Source organism: Drosophila pseudoobscura, chromosome X (genome assembly GCF_009870125.1).
Source record: "Drosophila pseudoobscura strain MV-25-SWS-2005 chromosome X, UCI_Dpse_MV25, whole genome shotgun sequence".
Taxonomy (NCBI): domain Eukaryota; kingdom Metazoa; phylum Arthropoda; class Insecta; order Diptera; family Drosophilidae; genus Drosophila; species Drosophila pseudoobscura.
Window position 1 is genome coordinate 20,844,877 of NC_046683.1, and position 26,415 is coordinate 20,871,291.

A 26,415-nucleotide genomic window follows, 5' to 3' on the forward strand; every position below is an offset into this window, starting at 1 on the left:
GCTTTTGAATGCGAATGGGAAATACTGATCGCCGATCGGTGGGGCTCTGGCTCGGTCTGGGGCTGGAGCAGGGAGCGGCGGCTGAGCAGCGCGCGCGATCGCCAATTTTGCGGCGACAGACGGCAACGGAGCTATGGTTATGGCAGCAGGTAGATCAGTTGTGAATCTGGCACAGACGGACTACAACAAACCATTTGGCCTGGCCTGCTGCTCAAAGTGCTCTCGCGACGGGCGTACGCAAAAACGACAAAAAAACGCGCGCGCGACTCCTTCTAAGTACTATCTCTCTCTCTCTCTCGTCCTACCCTTTCGGTTAGTGTGTGTGTGACTGTGTTGCACTGTTATTAGTGTTATTGTTAGTACTGTGTGATTAATGAACCGGGATAATCATCAAAAGATCACGCCCCACATCCCAAATAGCTCATCTATCGATGATCTATGGACTGAAAATCGATAGATGCATCCTTGATGGGCACCCATCCCTAGGAGCGTGCCTGTCTGCGTTTTTGGACACGCTTGTCTGCCCCATTAGCCATTTTTGCAACATCTGTTTGCCCAGATGCCCGTATCCATGCGTTCATGTGTCTTCTGGCTAATTGGATGGCTCTTTCCCTCTCTCTCTCTCTCTCACTCTAAATGCCACGCTCAGCCTCGCTCTGTCCCCAACTCCATATGTGCGTTTGTTTGTTTTTCTTTTTTTTAAGTGTTCGATCTGTGATCTGCGAGAGAGATCATCTGATGAAGCCCATTGCCCAGTGCCTAGTGCCGACCTTGCCCGATCTCGTCCAGAACCGAGCTTACAGTAGATATACATATATACAGTACATGTAAATTTCTAGACATATTCGGGGATATATGCACACAGTATAGCGAGTGATCGTGGTGTCCAATCGAATAATCTCAAATGCGATCGAATCGAAATCGATTCAACTTGACGATGACAATGACTCTTTCGCGATGTTAGTTTGTATCTTTATTTTGTGGCTTTCGCCGCGGTCGCCGTAAAATGTTTTGCATATGATTACAGTGAAGCCTTCGCTAACGAACACGTTTTAGCATCGCCTCGCCAGTTTTAGGCGATACTCTCTCCTTCATGAGGATACCACTTTCGAAGGCGAACATTGTCTTCTGGTGGACAATCAAAAACAAAACTGAAAGATGGTCTTAACCTGGAAACAATATATTCAACAGAACATTGCGCTAAAGGAGCTTCTTAGGACAAATGATGCGGGCAAGCAACGTTATAAAAGAATATTTTCCTTCCGAGCTTAAACGTACCCACTTCCTGACGGAACATTGTGCAAAACGTTCTTGAAACTAGGAAAGGTGTCTTTTATCAAGTAACACATCTTGCAATCTTTTGCATATAGTCGTACCAAACGGCGTACAATTCTACCATACGCGAACTATTCTTTCACCGTATTGACGCGCCCTTCATGAATCAGTCTGCATAAATCATGAATCTGCATTCATATGTACGTAAATATGTACATATATACTATCGAATCATTTACCCATTTATTAATTGATTGGTCACAATCAATTCCTTCATTAGTCTAGAATCTCACAGCTCCTGGAGGACCATACTCATCTATTAATTTATTCATTGATCTGATCTATCCACTCATTCATCTAACCATCTATCATATGTGCATATCGTATGAATGAATATTCATCTCTGCTTTCATGTACGAATACCAATCCACTCATTCAACATTTATTCGACGAATCATTTTAGGACTGTTACACTGTGGCGGGTATGACAAACTGTCAGTTCTACTTCATATGCCTTGTACGACGTTATGTTTGCCGCACATACACATACACATACTCATACGTAAACACACACACACAGACAGGCAGAGACCGCCACAGATATAGCAGATCACAGTTCTATAATATATGGCAGATACTGGCTCTGTGTGGGCCGAAGAAAGAAAAAACGTTAAGTAAAAAACACGCAAATAATTCGCTCATTTCGTCATTTCGAGCAGCTATCAATATTTGATATATGTCGGAATATATGGGTTTCGATGTCTATATATTTGCTATACATACATACATGAGTACATATGTACACACATACGTATGGTTGTGCATATGCAAATCCATTTTGAGATCTACGTACATGTATGGCGCATGGTGTTTGCCATCGTAAAATCCTCTGATTTTGTAGATTTGTTGGCTTCAAACTGTTTGTGTGTCAACAATATTATTATGTTTTTATTTTCGTTGTTGCTTTTGCTTTAGTTGTTGTTGTGGCAAGAACGCTTGAACGTTTCATTAACTGGCGGGGGCGGGTGGTGGCGGCCGAAGGCGTTTCAAATGGTTTGGCCATCAGGCTTCAAAGCCAAAAACGAAAACTCATTTTGACCAAATGCGTTCGAAACTATGCGACGAAACAGCGAGTGGGCAGCACCACCAGTTCAAAGCAGTTCTTCGAGAGCAGCAATTATCTAAATGAGAAGTCAGTCAAGGAGGAGATACAGAAGAAGCAGATCTGCTGCTCACTCCGACAGGCAGAATAGTTCAAATCTAGTCCAAGGAAGAACACAATATGGCTCAAACAGGTACGGTTCCTGTAGCTTCTACTTCCCATGAGAGGTATCCACAAAAATTGGGACTAGAATATTACCTATTCGACAGAGCATTCACTGTAATCGGCTAGGATCATTCTTTCAATAGCGATAGCTTCTTTATCCAAGTCCAAGCCATTGCAACAATCTGCAAAAAATGTTGATATTTTTTGAGGTTCGATTTGATCGATTTCAACATTTAAAATAAGTAATATCGTAAATATTATTCAGACATTTTAAAAATCAACACGGTCATTTAGTATTCCAGTGAGATTTCAAAATTTTGCAATGTCGTTGTCAACAAAAATGGTGGGTGGTAGATAATGCGCCAAATTTCAAGTGCACATTCTTTTTTATACTCGTACGATATTTACGGATTTACGGAGCTTAGAGTGCATGGAGAGCAAAATGTACATATGTATGTCTGACGGTGACCTACAAAAGCCGTTTTCCATACAACGTCATTTTGAAGGAGCATAATATAGCTATCCAAATAATTATTTATTATTATTTAGCTCTCGTCGTTGCTTTCAGCCAAAGATTCTTTACTCTTAAATTTAGCAAATTATATTTGCAGGGTAAGATATTCTTATCGCATACATTTTTTAAATCAGTATGTTTTACATTTGAAATACATACATAAGTACAAAAATTCTTGAGCTGATGATTTAAATTTGCTAATATATTTTATAAATATTTTATTTGTGGAGAAATAAATAACAAATAACTTTCAGTTTTGAGAACTCAAAACATCCGTAGTGCGATGGCATTGTTTAGGAATTTTGAATACTCTCACCAGACTATGATGTGTATGGCCTATATGTACATATGTACATATGTACATGCAGGGGATACTTTAGCTATTAATGAAAAAATACTCTGTGACATACGAACAATTTGATACTGATTAGCCAGGGAAATTTTTGCAGTTTAATTATAATAGTTTCCACAAAAATTTTGCTTACGATCATTTCGAAATATTAATGTACTGTTTAGACCCAAATAATATTTAATATTCGATAAGTAAGACGAGAAAAAAATGAATCGACATCTGTGAATAAATTAATTAAAAATCCATAGCCTTAATAACTGGGTACCGTGAAGGAGTGCAAGTTTAAAGGCTATCGATAGTTTATGATCATATAAATAAAAAACCTTTCCATTGTGTTAAAAATTTAAAAAGCTAATTTGTATACACACTATGATATCAAAGACTATGCAATACCAAGAAAGTGCATGGGAGACCTTTGGTTTTGTTGGAAATTTTCGGATCGAAAAGTACGTATTTTCTGCGCCGCAGAGAGAATAGTCCAAGAGAGAAGTGACGTACCAGTATCCCCAGCGCCACAAACAAGGAGCTTCGAACGACAATTGAAATGCAATTTTTCCTGATACAATATCTTGGTATTTTATAGGCTTTGATTATCTGCATCGGCACCGTGGTGCCATCTACAGACTCTTGGTGCATAAACTCCCTGCATACTTTCAGGCGCAAATTGGATTGAAACTTGACTAAGCACATTCGTAATCCAATGCAGCTGAGAAGCTTTCGTGCTTCATCTCTTTGGCTACTTTATTGCGATTGATTTACAAGATAAAATCTTGCAATAAAAGCAAAAAAAAAAATAAACACAGACAAAAAAGAATCAAAGCGTGGATCCAAGCTCCTGCTGGTGGTTGCTCCATTAAAGCTATGGCTCTGAGCAAGACCAGCAAATCGAAAGCTGGCGCCAAAGACGAGCAAAATGAACTGGTAAGTACCCTGTACCTGTCACTACATCCCACCCCCTAACCCACCACACATACACATACACATGCATACGTACATACACGAACACACATATGCATTAAAATGTACATGTGTATCTATGCATGTACACCTCCACACACTTGGATACTTTGTGTAAGGTGGCAAAGGCAAAGCTCTCGCGTCGCGGGAAAAAAAACAATGATTGGCGGCGGCGGCGGCTTGGGCCCAAAAACTTTTGAGTTCAGGTGTAACAAACTAACGGTGCAGCTTGCCGCCATACCCCAGTCGTATGCGCGCCATCGAAGCTCTCGCTCGTACTCGCACTCGCGCTTGCGCTCTCCTTCAGCAGCGCTCCGCCGCGCGATTGTTTACCGTCGGTTTTTGATTTTTGATTTTCGGCGTTCGGTCTGAATTGTCTGCTGCTGTTCTTCTGTTTCTTTTGTTGCATTTTGTTGAGGGGCTGCGGTTCATTTAATAACGTTTAAATTCGAACTAAAAAAACACACAAGTGCCCCAGTGCAACATCTACTCGTATTTATTGCTATTTGTTTTTGCACAATTTGCGGTTTTTTTATACAACTTTTTTTTGCTAATTGTTACTGCTGCTGCCTCGGCCTGAATGGCAAAGGCAAAGTGCAAAGTGTGACAGCGCCAAAGAGTGTGTTCGCGTGTGCTGGTGCCCAGAGCGAACGGTGAGAAAAATAGGAGACAGCAAACAAGAGAGGGAGGGAGAGAGAGAGAGAGCGGGAGAAGGTGTAATGTAATGTAATGGATGTTTTAAGAAGCACGCCAGGTGGTGTTCACACACAGATCCCTGAATTTGTCCAGAAGGTGTCCCTATTTGTGTGCGAGGGACCAGGACCAGGACCAGGACCAGGACAGAGCATCCACGCAATCAATGCCAGTGAGGAGGGATGGAATGAGGATCGCAGGTTCAACTCTGTGTGACGAGGGCGAGAGAATAGGAGAGACGCATTTGCGACCCATTTCCCAGTTTGCCCGCTGCTTAGGGCATCCATGTGTGTGCGAGCGAATGTCGCATACGATGCTAGCTGCCAGCTCTATCTAGCGTACATGGCTCAGGCTTTAGTACGTGCAAAAAATTAATCATTAGCTCGAGTCTTGCACTCCTCACTCCTCTGGCTCTGACTATGGCTGCTCGCTTCGTTTCGTTTCGTTTCGTTTTTCTTTGCTTTGCTGTCGTGACATTTGTTGCTGTTTCTCTTAGCTGCATATTTGCTGTACATTTATTTCGTACTACATTTTCTTCTCAATGGAGGCTAGATCGCTTCTATTTGTTGGTTACATCATCCCCCAGCATCACCATCCTCCTACTCACGAATCGATCGAGTAGTATACGCAATATGTTGGTACATCAAATTCCTAATGCTCCTAGTTCCTATTGGAGAAGTATTGCAGCTCCACCACCGCCCCTCCCACACACCCTGGCGGCCATAAGGCACAAATATTTTCCCACCATTAAAAAGTTCCAAGTCCGAAAGAAATAACAACGAAAAGGATGACTTGCTTTGGGAAGCCGTACCGTTTGATACCCTTAAAAAGTCTTCATTCATACATATCTTCAATTACAGCTTGAGTAGCTTTTCCTACGAAATGACTTGTTTTTAGATCGATAACTATTATGTCAGCTGTGTACATCCAGATGCATGTGACTTATGCACACACACGCATACATATGTATGTATGTCTGTATGTAGGTACAATGATTATATTGTGATGGAATCTAGGCGTTAAAGAGTTTTTATGCCAAGATCCAGTCAGATTTTGCTTCAAAAGTATTTATGTGAATAGTTTCAATGGATATAGACCGGAGTACGATGTTGGATATGGATGGAATCCAGTGTGCAGGTATGCATGTATGTATGTCTGTTCAGAATCTCTATACCCCGTGATAGGGTATCGAAACAGCAACAGCAACAGCCATGAGAAACACACTCATGCAACAAATCATAGCCTGCACAAAAAGTGGACGACACCGTGCGGGCAGCAGGCGGGCTGACAAAGTGGTAGATCGTGGGGTGGGTGGGCGACGGGACAGGGAGGAGAGCCAGCACCCACAACTGTGGTTGTTGTTTCTATCCCTGTCTCTCTGTTCGCCGTTAGTTTGTGGTTAAGTGTGGCTGCCTTTTTGAAAGAGCTTCGACTGTTTTTGTTGTTATTGTTGTCCCTGTCTTCTGCTCTTTTAACTTGTTTATTTGTTGTTTTTTGCTGCCCCTTTTATGGGGTAGTGAGTGGTGAAGGAGGGGAGTGTGGGGGCGGTCTGAACTATTTCTGATTTGTTTTCCCTCCCTTCTAAAAGGAAATTTTTTTGGCTGCGTCCACAATTCAATGTCTTTGTATGGCCAAAAGGCGTGAATTAGCTGCAACAACAATGGTGGAGGGGCTGAGGTCGGCGAGAGGCCTGTTTGGATACCTATTCGTCGTTGACCAGTGCGTGACTTGTGGGCTCGGCTCAAACTTTGTCTCAGCTTGAAGCATTCTCACATGAAGTTGTCGCTGCTGTTGCTGTTGCTGTTGCTGTCGCTGCTTTTGGGTCAAGTAAAAGGCACTGGCAGTGCGATTGCATTCGGAATTGTCAGATTTTACCAAACTCTACAAAATCTCCAACTCTAGCTCAGCTACGCTCAGAGACCGGATACCTTCGGGAGCCGATGGTTTACATACCCTTTCCTATAGAGACCATACGTTGAGTATAGAACTAGCCGAATTTCATCACTGCAATTAATTGAGTTTGCTGGTATTATAAAAGATAACTCCCACAAGCTCCTATCCATAGCAAACGGTCACTAAAAAATTTATATTTTTGGAATCTTGTAAAGATCAAGCCAGAAAAATTTGGCCTTAAGGAGTAAGTCAGGTTTTCTCGCACAGATTTGCAAATCTTGTATAGAAACAGAACGGAGGATATCCCAACGCATCCTCAAGAATAAATCGTCTTTAAATGATCGGCAATGCTACCCTTTTTGGGGGGCAAGCCCTTGGGGCAGAACGAGAATACCTTCTGCAAGGGTATAAAAGCTTACTGTGAGATTTGTTGACTCATAGCTGGGCGCGACCAGCTCCCAGCTCCCAGCTCCCAACCCCACTGTCGAGCGGGGCTCGACAAAAGAGGAGCCAGCGCCTGATGCGGAGAAGGAGCACAGAAGCTTCCTTCTCTCTTTTCTGTTCTCTGTCAATTGCTGTCGCTTTACCCATACCTATGCGGCAAATAAAACTAACGAAGCCAACAAAACCACCAACAACAGGTAGCTTTGACCGGAAACAATTACAAAAATGGCCAAATTGCAGTCACAATTAATTGTTGTTGTGTCGGTCTGACGTCAGTTTTGCGGCTTCAATGATCGCTTATTGATGGTCAAAGCCGGGCCGGGCCGGGCCGGCCCCAGCACCGGTTGCGGAGCGTCCCAATGGAAGCCCAAATCGATCGCTAAAAACCGAAAATAGCAAATCAAGCAATCGGAAAAATACCCACCAACAATGGCACTCTTCAGATTTATTGTTCGTCTGCCTAATTATCAATTCAAGAATCGTTTTCGCACAACAGCAAATTAGTGGCAAGCTGTGGGAGAGGGAAGTCCGTCTCTGTGCCATGTCCATAGGAAGCCATTGAGTGTCTTGCGATCGGAGCAGAGCCAACAGACCAGCGATTGTCCAAAGTTGGGAAGCATTTGGATAGTTGGAAGCGATAATCTAGGTCATACTTAATGTAGTGTTACCCGAAGTGTTGACTGAAGACATCATATATGCACGTACATACATATGTAAATCGTATGATCTCATCGTAAGGATGGGGAATGTTTTGACTATTGGCTTTTTATGAAAACAGCAACATTGCTAGAGGAAGTGCACTGAGAGCTATTCGAATTGAGCAAAATATAAGTTTTGATGAAGAGGAGTACATTCTGCAGCTCTAACAGATAGTTTTAGAAATCTTGGAAAATATCCAGAAAACAAATATTACATTTTCTTTTAAAGAGGTGAAAACTAAGCGGGAGCTCATTTTTGTTTGATCTTCAGCACTATTGGTTCTTCTCAGCTCCTAGTTATTTTCGTTCTTGGCATTCTACTCTGGGATTTACCAGAAGCCAAGGGTCACCCGAAGGAACTTGTCAGCTGAGAGTTAAGGTCCTCCGCGTGAAGCCTGCCCGTTATCCAATGAGATTAGTCAGTTCAATTTTCTGTCCACACAGGCTTTTGTCTCATATTTTTGCTTGCTACAGTCACAGGCCAGAGGTTCTCCTCTGGTTTTTGTAGCTCTACTCTGTAGCTACCTTTGACCGCATTTTGGGCATAGTTGAATCCAACTGAGATGAGTTTTGTTTTGTTTGAGTTTCCATTTGGATCTAACATTTCACCGCCTTGAACTCTGCTCTTTGGGAGCTGACGCGGTTCGGTTTCTGAGTTTCTCTGTTTCCATCCGCTAAGGAGGCTCCAGAGCAAGTACCAGTCCCAGTCCCAGTCCCAATCCCAGTTCCAATCCCAATCCCAGTCCCATTCCCAACCCCCAGATCCAATTATGGCCCTTGGCTTAATGAGCTCGTGGCACTCGCTCAGCTGCACATGGCCCGTTCGGGGGTTTACGCTTGGCGGGTTTAACGCCCACCGGGAATGACTGAAGCGGCAGAACTATCTGTAGCCCTTTCTAACAGCCTCTCTCTCTCTCTCTCTCGTTCCCTCTGTCTCTCTAGCTATACATATATACATATGTATGGTATGTCCATAATTTATGGCTTAATTTTGTTCTCATTTCGCTTCGATTTGGCTCATAGTCGGAAAGTTTTGGTCACCTTTGAAGGCTGGAGCTGCAGCCGGGAGCCGCGCTCTGAGATGTTTTGGGTGGCCAATGAGAACCGGATCCGCTGGAGAGCAAGTGCACAAGCAATACTAATCGGGTGGCCACTGGCTGTGGCAAGGGCAGCAACTCGAGCTGAAGTCTCAGCTGGGACCAGAGCTGGCGCAGCACACGGGCAGGGACAGAGGCAGCAGCACGATTAGGAGCAGGAGCAGGAGCAGAAGCAGAAGCAGATGCAGATGTAGTCAGCAGAAAGCGCACAGCCACAGCCACCGCCAGATGATCGAATGGTGGTGATCCTCCTACTGTCGCCATGCACTTGCAGCCGCAGCAGCAGCAGCAGTCACGCCCACGTCCAAGCACAGGCACAGGCACCGCCCAAGCACGATCCTCCTTTCCCCCCGGATTCATCCGACCGCAGCAGCAATGAGTCCTCGTCGGCCTCCACGGGGGACACGGCCATCCCGGCCAGCTACCTCCAGCGCCAGCGCGAGCACCAGAGCCGGGAACAGCACCAGCAGCCGGCCCGTCTCCTCCGACCTAGTCATAGTCATAGCCATCAGCCAGCAGCACTGCCCGCCTTTGCCCAGGGGAGATGGGTGCCGGTTCGCCTGCAGACGGAACGGCAGCCGCAGCTGCAGCCCACAAATGCCGTGCCCAAGCCACCACGTTCCCATGGATACGGATGCGGACGCCAGGGAGACTTTTTGGCATCGCATCCGTCACCTATCGCGCTTGTCCTTCGTGTCCAGGCCCAGGCCTTGCCAGGGCCACCGCTATCATTACTGCCCGCCGCCAGATACACTAACAGCACCACCACCACCACCAGTCCAACCACCAATCCAACTCCAACCACAGCTACAACCACCACCACTGACTACGTGCGTCACGTGACCCGCGTTAATTTCTACGACATTGATACTTCGCAGGTCGAATTCGAACCCAAAGATGACGAAGAGAGCAACGAGGCAGCGGCACCCAATTGCGATACAGAAGCTATAACCAAAGAAGGTAAGTAGGGGGCACATAACGTACGGGTTTAAGGGGAATAATCTGGAGCTAGTTGCTGGAATAGGTAAATGAGTTGAGTTTATCATAGGGGACATCCCTAATATCCTGTCGGTTCCTAGAACTGGATACACACAGGATGCGTTCTATAGGGAATATTAGATCGAAGACTGGTGCGAAGACTGGCCAGACTCATTCTTGCTAAAAGGCCATGATCATGATATGATCTGGGGATCGTTCTGGTCGCGGTGATCTCAAGCCCAGTTCAATCAACCTTGCATAAGCCCATTCAATCAGATCAATGGGAATGATCGCGGGTGAGCCAATCAAGTGACATCATCGGGCTGTCGAAACCTTTCCAAGCATCAACCGACCAGCAATCAAGAAGAGGCCCGAGCGTGAGATCACAGCTGGAGAGAGGGACAGACTGAGACGAGATCTGAATAGTCGTAGATCTCCTTGCATTGTCCATCGATTACTCACTCGGCTATCGATTGTACGAAGCTCACTTCGAATGCAGGCCGCGCGAGTGACTGAATCAGCGGGGAAGAAACTCAATCAGATCGATCTCTGATCAACCTTTCGCACATTAAAAATGCGACGGGGAGTCCCCAGAAAATCGGACACCTATGGGGGGACACCTATGAAAATGAATGTGGATTCATGAAAGAGAAATCCCTTATGGATGCGATGCGATGCGATGCGATGAGATCCATTCCCATATTCATAATGCAGCTAATCCCAAATTCCTTTCGCTCCCTACTTTCCCAGTTGCAGCCCTCCGGGGCGCCACTTGCGGAAATTATAGAAAGTCTTGATTTAATTATGTGATTAACATAACACAAAGGCGCTACTGCCAGCAGAGGCAGTGGCTCCAACAGCAACAGCAACTGCAACTGCAACTGCAACAATCAGTCGATTACTGGCAGCAATCTGAAAAATGTATGAGCCGAGCAGAAAGAGTGAAAAACGTGTAAAAATTAGAAATAACAAGCAGTCAACAGCAAAATGCAAATGCATGGAAAAGCGGGCAGAGGAAAACCCCACTCAACGTCTTGACAAGACTACATAAGACTGGCAACCGAGCCCAGAAAAGTGATCCGGCGAAAAGGCACAGCTTCGCAGATTTCCCACGTTAGCAAATCATTAAAAATCAACTGCAAGGCAGCCTGACAAGCGCCCGACGACATTTGGCCATATGCAAACGGAGATGGTTGAAAAAATTATGGAAAAATTACAATAATTGGTGCACCACTCAAAACACCTCCTCCACCTCCTCTTCCTCCTCCCCGTCCTCCTTTCAGTCGTCTTTGTCCTCCCCCCGACTGCTGTTGAATCGAGTTCCTCCTAACAAGTGCTGCGCTGCAAAGGAGAAGGAGTGGAACAGATGAAAATCGAGATTGGGAGGAAATCGGTTGACAGAAACCGTTGGCCTGGCCATAATCGATACCACAATTAGTCCAAATGTGTGCAGCAGATCAGCAGATCAGCAGATCGGCGGATCAGCGGGGAGCCCAAGATGTAATGCAATCTTTGGCTATGGCCAAATCGATGGCAGAAATCGAGGCTTGTTAAGTGGGCGTGGCCATGCAACATAAATTAACATTAGCGTCAGCCCAAGCGCAATCGATCGAATCGAATCGGCTTGGATCGAACAATGAAAACGAAACTGAGAATGCTATTGCAGCCGATACACCTCAACCGTCTCCGCCACCGCCGCCTCCGCCGCCACCGCCGCCACCACTGCCTATGCCTTAACCTGCTGCACCACAACCACCTCCTGCTCCTCTTGCTCCTCCTTCCCTTCCCTTTGTTTGCTTAATTGTGATTGCTGTAGTTGTTGCTGGCAAAGTTGTTGCTATTTATGAAGTGCCTGCCCGACTGCTCAGGGGGATGGGAATGGGAATGGGAAGGGGAAGGCAGAGAAGCAGCAGTTGCAACAATGCGGATATATGTATATGTACAAATGATAAAGATAAACAGTCTGGTCAGGCAAATATACGAACAATAGACTGCCGGGGCTAAGGGACGGGGCAGGGGCCTTGCCACAGTAAAACCTATGGCATGACGAGGCTTAGGTCTAACGACAGATACATAGACTGCTTGCAATCGTAGAAAAAATACGTACCTAATCTCCCAAATTATCCAGTAGGTAATGAGAACCATTGCTGTAATGAAATATAATTCCATAAGTCGGATCTAAAGCAACCCATAACCTAGGTCGTTCCATCAATAAATCTGAATACAAGAATCTTTTTCGGAAAGAACAGTTGAACAGATGATATTTGTAATAAGAGTACGCTTTATCATAATGTGCATTTACAGAATAGTTTTTAACATTTAAAACACATCTCTTCCCAGATGTTTCACACGGGATTCCTGGATAAATGCTTAACAGGTTCTCTTGCCATAGAATTTAATATTATACTTAAAAGAACCTAGAAATTAATATTAAGGAAAACCCTTCATGGGTCATTTTCTATAGTGCTTTATTTAGGAAATTGCCCAGCTTTCCTGTAGTTCAGCTCGGGCCTCCCTCTGTAGGCAGTCTTGACTGCGCCTAGTTCGATCGACTGCCCAGCGGATGGGCGATTGCGGGCTCGAATTTGAAGCGAGTCGCGAGACTGACGCCGGACTCCCCCCTTAGACGCCAGACAACGAGACGTCTCGTTTCGGTTTCTGCTGCTGCTGCTGCTGCTGCGAATGCAGATAGATTATATAAGCGACCTTTAATGGTCCAGCGATTTCAATGCAGTCAGAGACGGAGCTGGGGACAGAGAGCCCCAGACGCTGTCGATGCAAAAAAGCGAAGAAAACCTCTGCTCCGTTTTCATTCAGATGCAACAAAAAAAAGAGCAGAAATCTGTGCTTTGCCAGTTGTCGGATGTCCGTGCTCGAAGAGAGCTTAGGCTGCCAGCTCTTGGCCCACCTCTGAGTGCAGGTTGCCCAACACAGGCACACACCGAGTACAGTTAGGCAGAGATCGGAGTCGGACTCTGAGACTAAGACTGGGACTGAGACTGCGGCTGTGGCTGGGTCTGGGACCAGATAGACCAACTTGGACTTGGTTACGTAATTGGGCGAGCAACTCAAACGCGGCAACAGATCGCTGAAGCGATTCAGTCTCAGTGCCCTGCCCCTCCCCTCCGCCCGTTTCTTTTGTTAGAAGTGGCAAGTCCAAAATGGGCTTTATCCACATGCAAATGAGGCATCTTGGAGTCGTGGCTGGTATGTTGCAATCCCAGCCTAAAAAAGAACTGGAATTGACCAACCAAAGTCCTTTGTGCGGTTTAATTAAATTGGAGAAAAGCTCCAGGGAAAAGCTTCCTTTGAGCTTGGTCTGAGCATCGGCTGCAAAAGCTTTGTCTACAGCAGAGCCGAGCTCAAGTGGAGCTTTCTGTAGTCTTCTTTTGGGAGCGGCTCAAAATTCGTAAAGCTCTAATCAAACTTCCGTTCATTGCAGAGGAGTGGATAACGAAGCGGAAGACAGAGCTAACCACGACCAGACAGATCGAGACGAGAGTGAAAAGGCAGGTGAAGCTGCAGGATGGCAAAGTCATCGAGGACTCTGGCCCCATTGTGTCAACGAACACCACCGAGGACACTGACAAACAGGAGACGGAAACAACTGAGGTGAGTCCACTGGTGTCACCCATCAATCCGGTTTCTGTATTGATGGTTTCCGATGATGGTTCCTTGCTCGCAGAAACGCGATTTGGACCTGCCCGATGATCTGGATGGGAACGCCCAGCTGATCGATGTGGCAGCCCTGCAGGCTAGCGCCGTGAGCGAGTCGCAGCTGACCCAGCTACAGGAGGCCTTCGGGCCGGACAGTGGATCCGGTGGTAAGCTGGTGAAGCGCATGGTCCCACGTCCCGTGGATGGGCTGGTGCGGCAGGTGGACGATAAGCGGGTAATCTCGCACGAGGAGATCAAGGACTACCACGAGACGGAGGATATTCGGCACCTGGGTGACTTTACGGATCAGGTGAGTCCCAATCCCGTGACAGCGAGGTACATACATACATACATACATATAGTCTTAAAACTTACGTTTGCTAAAGAATATGAGCGGACAGCACTAGATACCGGTTCGCAGAGATGCAGAGATGCAGACAGAAGACAGGAGCGGTTTAGCCGCCTGTCAGGTCCATGCACACACACAGACTTCAATGGAAGTGTGTCTGTTAGTGTGTAATCGGAGACAGGAGAGTGCGGACAAGCAAAACCGAATATTGGCGTAAATAACTGAAAATCAATTCGGCGTGAAAAGCCACAATGTAGACGGACAGCAGCGACGCCAGCAGCGGCAGCGCCATTGGTCAGTTGCGTTGAGTTTTTTGTATACCCTTGGAGGTTATGAAGTAGACCAGATGTATGCAACGCATCGATTATACATATGTACATATATTTATGATCAGCATTTACAACCGATTCGGTACACCACGTAAATACTACGCCAAATCGTATCAAAAGCGGATTCTAGATTGTAGAATACAGCTGGCACAAGAGCCAGATAACTGCACCGAGTATGCTCTATCACGCCGCCAAAATCTTCAGTTTCTATCACGAAACGCATCGATCATACCTCATACGATTTGCGAGTATGTGATCAGGTGTTACCCAAAACTGATCACTCGTTGCTGCTCTCTGATAGAAACGCTCTCTTTACGAGGGTATGAAAAGTCCGACTCCCGAAGCTAGACTTCCTTTTCTTGCTGCTTCTTCTTATTTGTTCGGTCGCTGCCACTACCTGCTCTGATATCTCTGCTTCTGCTTCTGCCTCTGCTGTTGCTGTTGTTGTTGTTGTTGTGGCTGCTTTTAAGCTCATTCGAAAGTTATTGGTGTTGTTGCTGCTGCCTGCTGGCTGCTGGCTGCATCTCAAAAGCAACTCGAGCTGCGGGCCGTTCGCTGCCGCTGCTGCTGTCAGATCAGTCGCCGCCGAGCGAGCGCCAAGACAACTCGTTTTGCATTTAGCGCGTTCGATTCGGCTTTGCAGTGCCGTCGTGTATCTCTCTGTCTTTGCATTTGGTTTACAGTTTCTGTCTTTGCTTTCGCTACCAAAAGCTCGAGCGTTGGATAGACGTATTCCCCATTGGACCTAACATCTGGCTGTGTTGTTGTAGGTGTGTGTATTTTTTTTGTTTACAACGGCGCTGCTCTGTGATTTCGTTAGTTACTCTCTCTTCCTCTCTCGTGCTCTCTCGCTTCACAATTCTCCTAATCGCGGACTCTCTCTGGTGGGAGGTGTGTGTGTGTTTGTGTGTGTTTGTGTCTTAATTTAACTGTTAATGCGTGGGTCCACCTATGGCAGATGGTTCCAACAGATTAGAGCAGCGCCAATTGAGTGCGAAGTGACCAAAAAAGCGGAAGGAGGAGCAGAAAAAGGGAGATCACTGAAAGAAGGCGCAGCATAGCAGCATATAGACGACGAAAAAGGAGCAGCAAACAAGCCCAACCACAATTGGCATAATTCTCAAATGTGCGATATACGGTAACCCCATCTCCACCACGCCTACTCTAACCGTACCCCCAATAAGAAGAGACTCTTAGACTCTATAGCTCTTGACCAGATCTGGAGCTAATGCCAACCTAACCGGTAGTTGGCAATTAACCAAACCAAAAAGGTATTGCCATTGAAGCTGCACGGAAAGAAAAAGGTTGAAATTTGAAAAAGATCGTGGTTCCCGTATCTTTTATGTGTGTCTTCAAGGTGATACATAATTCACCTGTACATATGGACAATTGTATGTATGTACATACAGATATCTAAATATTGATGAATATCCACGGTTAATATTGTCACTAATAAATGTTATACCTTTTAACATATGTACATATGTATATCTAAGTGATATACTACTATTTGAAAAGGGAATATGTTTAAATCTGGTTATCTGATAATCCCCATCCCGAAATATCAATCTTTGATTTTCAGTGTATTGATGATTCCTCTTGTTGTGGTCGTTAATGTTACAAGAGGCAGTGAAAGACAGAGAGGGAGAAAACTGAAGAGAGAGAGAGAGAGAGGGAGAGGGAGAGAGGCAGAGTACACTCTTTGCGTTCGGGCTAGGGCAGCTGGTCTGCTGAGCTGCGCAGACCTGTTCTGAGCCAGGTTTAATCAATAGCTGGAGAGGAGTCTCCTGCTTGGATTCTAGGCGTGTCTGAGGAAGGTCCATGAACCTAACCACACATATACATCCAAGTACCCACACAGACACATATACACAGATTGAGATATAAACACAAAGCAGAATGGGGGGCTGTGGGGAGTAGACCTGAGACGATTGCAGTGGGCATTAAATTCGTCCATGCCACAACATTCACAGAAGTCTGCTGGCAAGAGAGACCCCACTAAAAAGTGTTTGGAATTTGAATTTTCATTTCTTGTATTTTTCAGTACTTCTTTGCATCTGTGTTTGTTTCTGTGTGTGTGTCTGTGTGTGTGTGTGTGTGGGTACTTGGCTAGCTGTAGCCCAAACCGAAACCCGTTTCGAGTCAGTCTAGGTGCCCACATGCTAAACCAAACCAAACCGATCCAGCCCCAACAACTCTAATCAGCAAATGACAATCAGCAGCTGGGGCAACGGCTGTGGCAGCGACAGGGACTGGGACTGGGACTGGGGCAGGAAAAGGGGCCGAGGGGGCAACAACTTCACGCAACGGAAACTATAACCAGACCCAGAGCAGACCCCACTCAGTCCTCTAGAGCAGCCCAAGTCTGGACTCCCAGACTCGTTCCCAAGTCGAGCTTCGACTTGGACTCGCAACGGGGCGTTTAACTAAGTATACACATGCCCAGCTGCTTGCCGCGCAGGGAGGCAAGCATTTCCGAACCTATACATTATATGTATCTACATGAATATGTATAGCCATATCTGAAGATCCATCTGCCTGGTCTTCTGATATGGTTCTGAAACCCAATGAAGTACTATTCTTCCCAGTAAAACAATTTTCGGGATCTATGCTACAGAACATAATAAACACATATGTATGTATGTACGTACAAATAATATATATGTGGGGTTTTTATTTACTTTAGGTTTAATAACTAATTTGTATTTAATGTTTGATAAATTTAGGATAAATGTATTCTTTATTCTGCGTCGTTTTATTCTTCTTCTCTGCGTGCGTCGTCGTTTTTGCGTCTTTTCGGTACCGCCGTCGTTTTATTTCTCTGCTTGTCTCTTCTTGCTCGTCGTCTTCTTCGTGATGGCATAATCGTTGTTCGTCGTTCTTTTTAGTGATGGGATCATCGTTGCTCGTCGTCTAGGGATCTTATCTTCATTTGGTATTTTGTGTGGTACACCAACCCACATATATGCCGCACATATCCCGCCAAAAGCCAAATTTAGTTTTTTTTAAACAATAAGGAATGTCCTGTCTGGGAGCTGATCTCTAATTTGATAGGAGATTCAATGCGGGGAGGATGTACGGGTATACACCAGAATCGGAGCTTGATAATTTTTCCAATAATCCAAACAACAAAATCCATCTGCAAGGGTATCTGGTCCGTCCACTATTGGCTGCCCACTGCCCACCGCCCGTCACCCAGCTTTGGGTGTACTTCTGACTCTGGCTCTGTCTCCAGCTCCAGCTCCAGCTCGAGCTCAAGCACCAGCCCCGAACCTCATCATCGACTTGGCTATGATTATCATATGAAGCGGGCTGGCGCGTTGGCGTTGGCCGCACACTAACTGAATTACAATAATAATAATCGATCGCGAGCTCCGTGAGGTTGAGCAACTCCCAAGGCAAACTGGTCTTGGTCTTGGTCGGTGAGCCCAGCTCCAGCTCCAGCGCCAGCTCCAGCACTCCGACCGAGCCACCCCTTCGGCTCCCCTTTTAAAATCTGCTCATTTCTCTTTTTATTTCGTATTTTTTGTTTTAGTTTGTTGCGATTTTGTGTCTTTCATTCGGCTTTGTTTTTTCGACGGTTCGGTTTCGGCCAGGCCACTTGGCATGCCAGGCAACATGGCCAGCAGTCCATTTGAATATTGGTATGTGTGTGGGTATGGGTATGGGTATGGGTACATGCAAGAGAAGTATGTATGTATCTACTTATGGAGCCCTGTCACAGTCCCCGCTGAGTGGACCCCGTGCCCATTACCACTGCCCCTATGGCCCAGCAGGTCCAACTCTTTTCGTTGGAATTCAGTTTGAGATTCGGCCAAGTTAAGTCAAGTCGAAGATAAATCACAGTCATGAAAGAAGAGGGGATACACTCGAACAGGGCATACCCTCTCTACCCTCTAGTGTGACAGCTGCAGTTGGAAAGGTTTCCAAAAGCACTTCCTGAGAAGCACTCGAATTTGATCACTCAGCATCTGGAAATCCCTATACATTTTCAGATTTAACCTTGTGCAAAACAGCAAGCTCTCCCTTGAAGGAATATGCCCACATTCAGTGTGTTGCCCATTGGGTTACGGTATTTTTGGTCAATGACAAACCGCTTGACAATGCTATAAAAAGACTAGAGGGGCAAAGTCTGTCTTCGCTTCGAAGTCTGCGTCAGCGTCAACGTCAACGTCATCGATTGATATTAATCATCGATTGGCGCGCCAACACCAACGACAACGACAACGACAACGACAACGACAACAGCTCTTTACCATCTCTATAGATCAGATTCCCCTTCTCTGGCTTTGCTTCGTTGATCAATCAATGAAGCTAGCAGCGCCGTAAGCCAACAGACACCGTCGCACACATTTGCGATAGTATGCATACAGTAGAGTTCAAAATAATAGGAGCTGGATGACGCCCCAAAATATTCTGCGCATTCACTGGGTTTAAAATAAAGAATTTGTCACGACTCCAAGGTTTGATACTTGCCTAATATCATTTTTCCGAAAACTCAGTAATTTAAACATAATTTGTATTAAATATTACCCAAATCCGACCGCTTTCACATACATATAGGGCAATCAAGAGCTCTGGCCGGAAGAATTTACATTTTTTCTTGGCTGCCTCGAATATTTTGAGGCTTAAGATTAATGCTAATTTTCTTCAACTGGAACCTGCATTTTCTTGGGCTTTAATCAGTGAATCAGCGATTATGCATTGTGCACTGTGCATTTACAGATGGACATATGGCATATGGATGGCAAATTTCGTTTGCCATCGAACGCTCAATGGGTTGAAAAGCGAACAACAAAGGCCCCAGAGGCGAATCGCATGACGGAGGGGAGCGGATGCTGTATATGCAGGGGCAGGGGCATAGACAACGGCTGAGGGGTGGGATGAGTGGGGGCTGACTGACCATCAAGTTTCAGACTGAAAGCAAAACCAGCAACAAAACACTTTCTACGCGCGTTACCGTTAAACAAGGTCGACGACAACAAAAACTACAACCAGTTGTGGATCCACAGGTAGGTAGGTGGGGGGGGATCGGGGTATGGGGATAGGAAGGGGTCGGACAAAGCGATCTCTTCTGCGGTTCGGAGATGGCCAGCGCTGGTCACCCAGGCGTGCCTTTTGCTTGTCATCTATTCCAGCGATGCGATCCCATCCGACCTTGAGATGTCTATGCCTAAGTTTTTCCTTCTTTAGTCTGCCCATGCCACCCCACCCTTCTCTTTGTTTTCTTCTTCGACTGCTGTTTCTTCTTCTGTTTATAGCATTTCAGAAGGTATTATCATGGTTATTATATTGCCCGTATTATTGCAACGCACATAAATTAGTACTTAGGTTACTCGCATGTATTCTTTAGAAGCCTTAAAGCAATCCGATTGAGCTGACGTTGACTTTGACCCCGTGAACGGACCTACCAAATCTGACATCTGACGTCTGATCATACGATCTTATCGTACGAGTACCAATGCTGATCCTTACGATTAAGGGCAGCTGTACGTAGATCCATCCAGAGGTATCTGAAGCTTCGGTCATCGTTGCCATGTCGCTTGTACACACACGTATTCGAGCTGGCTTTGCATTCTTGACTTTTACCGCTAACCCAATGACGTTGCCCCATCCAAGCTTGAAGCTTGAAGAAGTAAATGGATTTTCCGCTGCTCCTCCGACTCTGTCTTGCTCTGAATACGAAAGCCAGCTGAAACCCAGCTGGGAGCTAGGACGGGCTGTGTGTGTGCAGTCACTGCATCGCTGGAGAAGTGATGCAACGCTTAGAGGGAAGGGGGCTGGGTACTGGGGACTGGGGACTGGGGATGAGCAGATGAGCTACTGCACTAGAATGTGGCATACTAAGCGAAAGTTTTTTGGCTTCTTTATTCCATGGCAGACCTACGTGAAGGCAGTACGCGAGGGAGCCGAGGATCTTGAAGCCGTGCTCTGCTCGCCGGAGAGCCAACGTCAGCTGGTGCCACTGGGGCCGCAGGTGGTCGCCAATCGGAGTAAGTCGCGCAAGACCATCGACTCGGAGGACACGCAAAAACGGTGTCTGGCCCAGGAGGACGGGACGCTGGTGACCGAGAGCAAGCGGACCACCGAACACGAGCTCATACTCGACGACGAGCTGCCCGAGAGGGATGAACGGGGCCTGCGGTTCGGACTGGAGCAGGAGCAGGTGACAACGACGGCGGCAAATCAACGATACTTCCGCCAGCGCGACGAGCAGCATGTGGATGTGCTAGCCAACGGCAAGTTGCTGTCCACCGAGATGCGCTACGCGGCCGAGACGACCCAGATGGACAAGGACGGTCCCGGCGAATTGGAGCGACCTGGTGACTGGGACAGCCTCTCGGACCGCATGCGCAAGCTGCGGCGCTCCCAGCAGCAGCAGCAGAAGGGTGAGTACAGTCCGGCCCCGGTCCAGATAAATCTCCGCTCCTCTCTCCCAAAGCCAAGCTAATCCCTGTGGTGCTTCCGCTTCCCTTCCAGAGGTGGCCCTGCTGGCCGATCGCAAAGATGCTCTGACCAAGCGGCCGCTCGACTTTGACCGCGAGGAGGAGACCCGCAAGGGCGAGACGATGAAGTGGCTGGAGTCGCACTTTGGCAGCGAGTCCACTGCCTCCAACGACTCGCGTGACGACGAGGCCGAAGCCGAAGTGGAGCCCACCAAGAAGAGCTACTTCAATGTGACCATCAAGTCGCAGAGCCAGCCGGCGGCTCATGTGCATGCTCATGGCCATTCCCAGTCGCAGCTGACCACCCAGCATCCACATCATCCTCCCCAGCATCACGCCCATCACCCGCAGACCCTGCCCCGCAGTGCAGAGAGGGAGAGGGAGCGGGAGCGGGAACGGGAACGAGATCGGGAACGTTTGCCTCCCGCCATGGCGGTCCCAGCAACCACACTGGAGCGCAAGCCAGCGAACCAGAGTGGGGCAGGACGCTCCAAGTACTTTCAGGGCATATCCAATTGGTCGGAGCGCAAGGAGGCGGGACCACTGGTAAATCACTTCTCGTCGCAGGCCTTCCGCGAGGACCTCCAGGAGACAATACGGCGCAACGGGCTCAAGAAGAAGATAAGCGGCCCCACTTCCAGCCAGGGATCGGGACTGGGAACGACTGCCCATGCACAGGACAGCCTGGCCAAGGATAGCTATGTGAGCCGAGAGGATATCCTGCAGCAGAAGCGCCAGAGCCTCTCATCGCAATTCCTGGCCCGCTCCATGCGCGGCTCTCACGATGCCCTCGACGACTTGGAGGCCATACCCGGCCCGGGACCAGCGCCAGTGCCGCCACGACCCGAAGAGCCGTCGCACAAGCGAGTGGCGTATGGACATCGCCACAACAACAGCAATCCGGTCAATGGAATTGCCCCCGCTGCGGTAAACGGTCGCGGGAAGAGCTACGAGCCCGCTGCCCCAACGCCGCCCCTAACGTCTCTGGCTTCCATGGAGTTTTCCGGCAGCAGCAGCAACCTTGGCCTGGCTCGGCCCACAGTACCGCAGCGTCGACGTGCCATCGAGAAGAAGCTGGGCGAGCACAGCCATGCCCACGTCCATGTGCCCGTCAAGGCGACCGCACCCCAGCCATCGCTGGAGCCACCGCCAGACTATTCGCCGCCACCTCGCAGCCGCAGCCGCTCCTCGTCACCGCAGGTTGACTACCTGATGACGCGGCCGCCCCGGGAGGTACCCACCAGCACGATGACCCTTAGCCGGAAGCAGCAGCAGCGCACACGCTTCGCCCCAACGTCCAACTACCCGCCAGCATTGGGAGGGGGCGCGGGCGTGAGCACGGGTACTCTCCGTCCGGGGGCCACATCTGCCTCCACCTCAAATCTGTCTGCGGTCAGTGGCAGCGCCGGAGGCGGAGGCGGCCTTAGCAAGCCCAGCCGGATGGGGCAAGTCATAGGGAACTCGCTGCGCAAGCTGGTCAGCAAGATCCGTTCGGCCAGCGCCGAGCGGAAGTTCCGCATGAAATCCGCCTCCAGCAAGTCCCGCGAGCAGTCGCCCAGCCAAGGTCACGGCGGAGGCGGTGGCGCCCCTGGTGGACCGGGTGCTGGGGTGACTACCTATCAGCAGTACAATGTTATAGATGGCCACATCGGGGGCGGGCACCGTCACAGCAGCAACGATTCAGAGGACTCGGCAAGCGACATTCAGCACCGAAGGGAGCGCGATAGAGACAGAGAACGTGAACGTGAACGGGAGAGGGAAAGAGATCGCGAACGGGAGCGAGAGCCTCTGAAGCCCGAGACGCAATCCACGCTAGCCATATCAACGCAGTCGGGACGACAGACCTTCAAGCGAGCCGAGTCCGCAGATCCCCAGCTGCAGCACCTGGAGCAAACGATCAGTCCGCGTCAACGGTACTACCTGGGCGAGGATCCCTACTCCAGCACCCTCTACGGGAAGGAGAACATCTATGAACGACGCCCGCGCCAGCGCTACGACCAGCGCGTGGAGGAACGAGCAGATCGAGAGCGGGACCGGGACCGGGAGGACGACTATTACGAGTCCCGGGCTCCGCCGCCTGTCACCTCGTCACATACCCTGGGACGCTACCAGAAGCACGGACAGCGCTTTAGCGGTTCCACGCCCAATCTCCACCAGCAGCAGCAGGACTACCGATCGGCTCAGACGTTGCCCCGCAAAATGCACGAACAGCGCTACAGCCTAGAGAAGCCCCTACCGCCCCACGGTCGTTCTACTTCTACCTATGTCACGGCCCCCCCGGCACCAACTTCACTGCAGCAACAGCACCAGCATCATCAGCAACCGCATCCCCAGCAACGTGGAGTGAGCCAGGTCCAGGCAATGCCGCATGGTCCGGCAAAGCCTGCGCGCACCTATGCCAAGGTCTTGAACCGCAGCAAGAGCTTCAATGTGCACGGCATGAACGGTAGCAATGATCCTAGTCCCATCTACATAGAAAAGCTGACCAAGAACAACTACAGCGGCGGAGTAGCCGGAGGTGGCAACAGTAACTACAGCAATGGCTATCAACTGAGGCAGGAACAGGGGCTGGGCCAGAGCCAGAACTACAAGTCCAATCCGCATTTGTTCTCCGGGAAAGACAACTCGTTGAAGAGCGGTCTCAAGAGTCCTTCCATTGTCAATCTGATCAGTCGCAGTCAGAAGGATCTGACCAAGATAGCCACTGGCAACGAGGACGACCCGGACCTGCCATATCAGGAGGATAAGAAGCAGATGTACTTGCGTGGCCTGCACCAGCAGGCGCCAGATCTCTATCGGGTAATCCACGGCGATGAGGACTACGGTCCGCGCAGCCCCTCCACCAATGGCCACAAGTATCCGCTGCAGCCCAAGTACTCGCTGGATTCGCGGTCCCCGCCGTCCGTCGAGCTCAACAAGGACACGGCGAGCATCGTGCGTCGCAGCAGCGAGGTGGACTCCAAGCACCAGCACCAGCACCAGCAACATGTCCACACACATCACCAGCATCTGCAGCATCCACAGCAGCAACAGCCGCATCTGCGACGGGGTTCTGGGGCGACCATCATAGAGCTACGTAATACTGCCGGCCATCGAAAGTGATTTGCCATCGCTCTCTCTCTCTCTCTCTCTATCTCTCTCCCTCGATAACCACTTCTCGTATGCCGTATGGTCGAACAGAGCCACACACAGTATGCCAATGTATGTCTCTGTCTCTGTCTAACTATTTGCTGTCTCGCTATTTGCTCGCTAACAAATGCCCGGCCTTGGCTTTAGTTTCATTTGACAAGCAGCAAATCAAAATAAAAGGCCAAACTTAATGGATGATCAGAAATCGAACGAAATCGCTACCATTCCTGCTGTCCTGCCACGCCTCTTCTAATCGTAATCTACAATATGTTGATTATAATAATACCTAAATTTAAATGCAATATCTATAATATTTCGATTAAATTTTTTGTTTTTTTTTTATACTAATCTTAACGTTTGTTGTATAGATACCGTTGTATGGATAAACTAACTAAAATAACTAATATTAATTCGATATTATTGTACATGTTTGATTAATAAACAAATTCAAATTAAAATAAAAAATACAAATACAAATAAAGTGCCAAAACAAACAAAGTCCTGATCCCGAAAGTGGCTTTCGATTCTTCTGGCTGGACATTTTCACTTTATTCGCTTTCACACGGTGACCGTGATCTATAGCTAAATCACAATCTTCATTTACAGTTGGCGCCTGAAAGCATGCTGTAAAATGTGTTAAGCACAACACAAGGAACTAATATCCAAAACTTGTTTGTTCTTATACCCGGTACTCGAAGAGTGTAGGGGTATATTAGATTTGTGGCGGAAGTGGATGTGTGTAACACCCATAAGGAAGTATATACATATATTCTCGATCAGCATCGTCTTCCCGTCCCGATGATAGCCTAGATCTCTAAGACTCTAAGAGCTAAAGCAACCTAATTTTGTATCTAGACTCCTGTGATATCACACTGTTACAAGTCCCTACAAAGAGCGAAAATCTAAGGCATAATCGTGCAGAATGACCATATCTGGCAGATCGGATCATTATTAGAGCCACAAGAAACAAATTCCTGCTGTGAGCGCTTTGGCGGAGCTGGTGTTGGTGTAAGAATAGAAAAAAGGAGACATGTAAAAAAATTAAAAGAAAAACGGAAACAGATTAGATCTAATTGATTGATAATTAGATAAGATGGTGAAAGTGTATGTGTGTAACGTCCAGAAAGATGCGTTTCCGACCCCATAAAGTATATACATATATGCTTGATCAGCATCAATAGCATCAATAGTCGATTCAGCCATGTCTGTCTGTCCGTGTCTATGAGCGCCTAGTGCTCAGAGACTAAACTAGTTAGAGCAAAGACATTTTGTACCCAGACTTCTGTGATAAGTCACTGTTACAAGCGTATTTCAAAATTTCGCCTCACCCCTTTCCGCCCCACAAAGAACGAAAATCTGTGGCACCCACAACTTTGAAGAGATGAAAAAATTAAAAATCGCGCACTCATAGAGAATGACCATATGTACCAGATACATATACAATCATTTGTATAGCCAAGAGTAACAAATTAATTTTCGCTCGCTACGCAGCGCCCGACGACACGTTCAGACTGATTTTTTGTCTTTCTCGCACGCACTCTTTGTCGTTCAGTGTTAGCGACGTCTGCCGGAGGTGAGCCATACTGACTAAGTATCGGGTATAAATGTAGAGTTGCGGTCTCGGCAGCAACGCACAACGTCCCCCTCGTTCTGTCTTGAGAGCAGCGATACCAAACGACATATAAAAGATATTGAATAAATTACATAAATCATAAGCTCATATATGTACTGCCTGAGCACCGAGTATTAAGTAGCACCGCGTCCGTTTCAGCGTCTCACAAGGTTCCCGCTCGTTTCTGTAATAAGTATCAGTCTATTTGTTATGGCCATTATGCCATTTAAACGATAGATACAAAGTCGAAAAGACTGCATTGTAAATAAGAAGTAAACTTATAATTGTGAAATGTGTTTCTAGAGCTTATGGGTATATTGGAGCTTCCCTGTAGTACACTTATAACACTTTGCAACACCATATTTACGCTTCGAGCCAATCCGAATTGTTCTGATGTATTTAGTGCTTTAAAATTGTATTATGGTTTTTTCATGGTGTGTTTTTTTTTAATTTTTTTAGAAACTGGTAGTTTTTTGCCTAACTTAAGTATCGTGTGTTATGTGAAAAACAAAGCAGTAAATCTGAAAAAATATTTAAAAAAAAATATCAGTTTTTAAACATTTTTTAAAAAGAAAACACACTTTGAAAAAAAAGGTCATTAACATATAAATATTTTTTAATTTTAAATTAAATTTAATTAAATTTGGTGCTTAAATTATTTTGCCATACCGGATAATATTTCACGTCCTCACGTTCCAGCAATCACAACCTCAGTAGAACTCGAA

The 26,415-nt window shown here is 47.2% G+C and overlaps 1 protein-coding gene across 4 annotated transcripts; it reads left to right on the forward strand.

Annotated features, from left to right (window-relative positions):
- The first annotated feature begins 79 nt into the window (after positions 1-79).
- chas (chascon) lies at positions 80-24,576 on the forward strand. 4 transcript variants are annotated; one of them, XM_015185509.2, is made up of 7 exons: positions 80-312; positions 3,992-4,329; positions 10,069-10,150; positions 13,611-13,780; positions 13,854-14,135; positions 20,385-20,892; positions 20,984-24,576. In XM_015185509.2, exons 2-7 carry the CDS (start codon positions 4,270-4,272, stop codon positions 24,049-24,051), a joined length of 4,170 nt encoding a protein of 1,389 aa, XP_015040995.2. In that variant the 5' UTR covers positions 80-312; positions 3,992-4,269; the 3' UTR covers positions 24,052-24,576. The 4 variants fall into 4 exon arrangements, with proteins under 4 accessions (XP_015040995.2, XP_033239811.1, XP_015040996.2 ...); XM_033383920.1 differs by having other exon boundaries at positions 80-276; XM_015185510.2 differs by lacking the exons at positions 80-312; positions 3,992-4,329 and adding an exon at positions 4,614-5,018 and having other exon boundaries at positions 9,117-10,150.
- The last annotated feature ends 1,839 nt before the right edge of the window (positions 24,577-26,415 follow it).

Excerpts from the sequence above, each read along its gene's own strand:
- chas (XM_015185510.2), top strand. The coding sequence starts at position 9,427 with ATGGTGGTGATCCTCCTACTGTCGCCATGCACTTGCAGCCGCAGCAGC. Across the intron at positions 10,151-13,610 it reads AGAAGCTATAACCAAAGAAG|AGGAGTGGATAACGAAGCGG; the intron begins GTAAGTAGGGGG and ends CGTTCATTGCAG. Across the intron at positions 13,781-13,853 it reads AGGAGACGGAAACAACTGAG|AAACGCGATTTGGACCTGCC; the intron begins GTGAGTCCACTG and ends CCTTGCTCGCAG.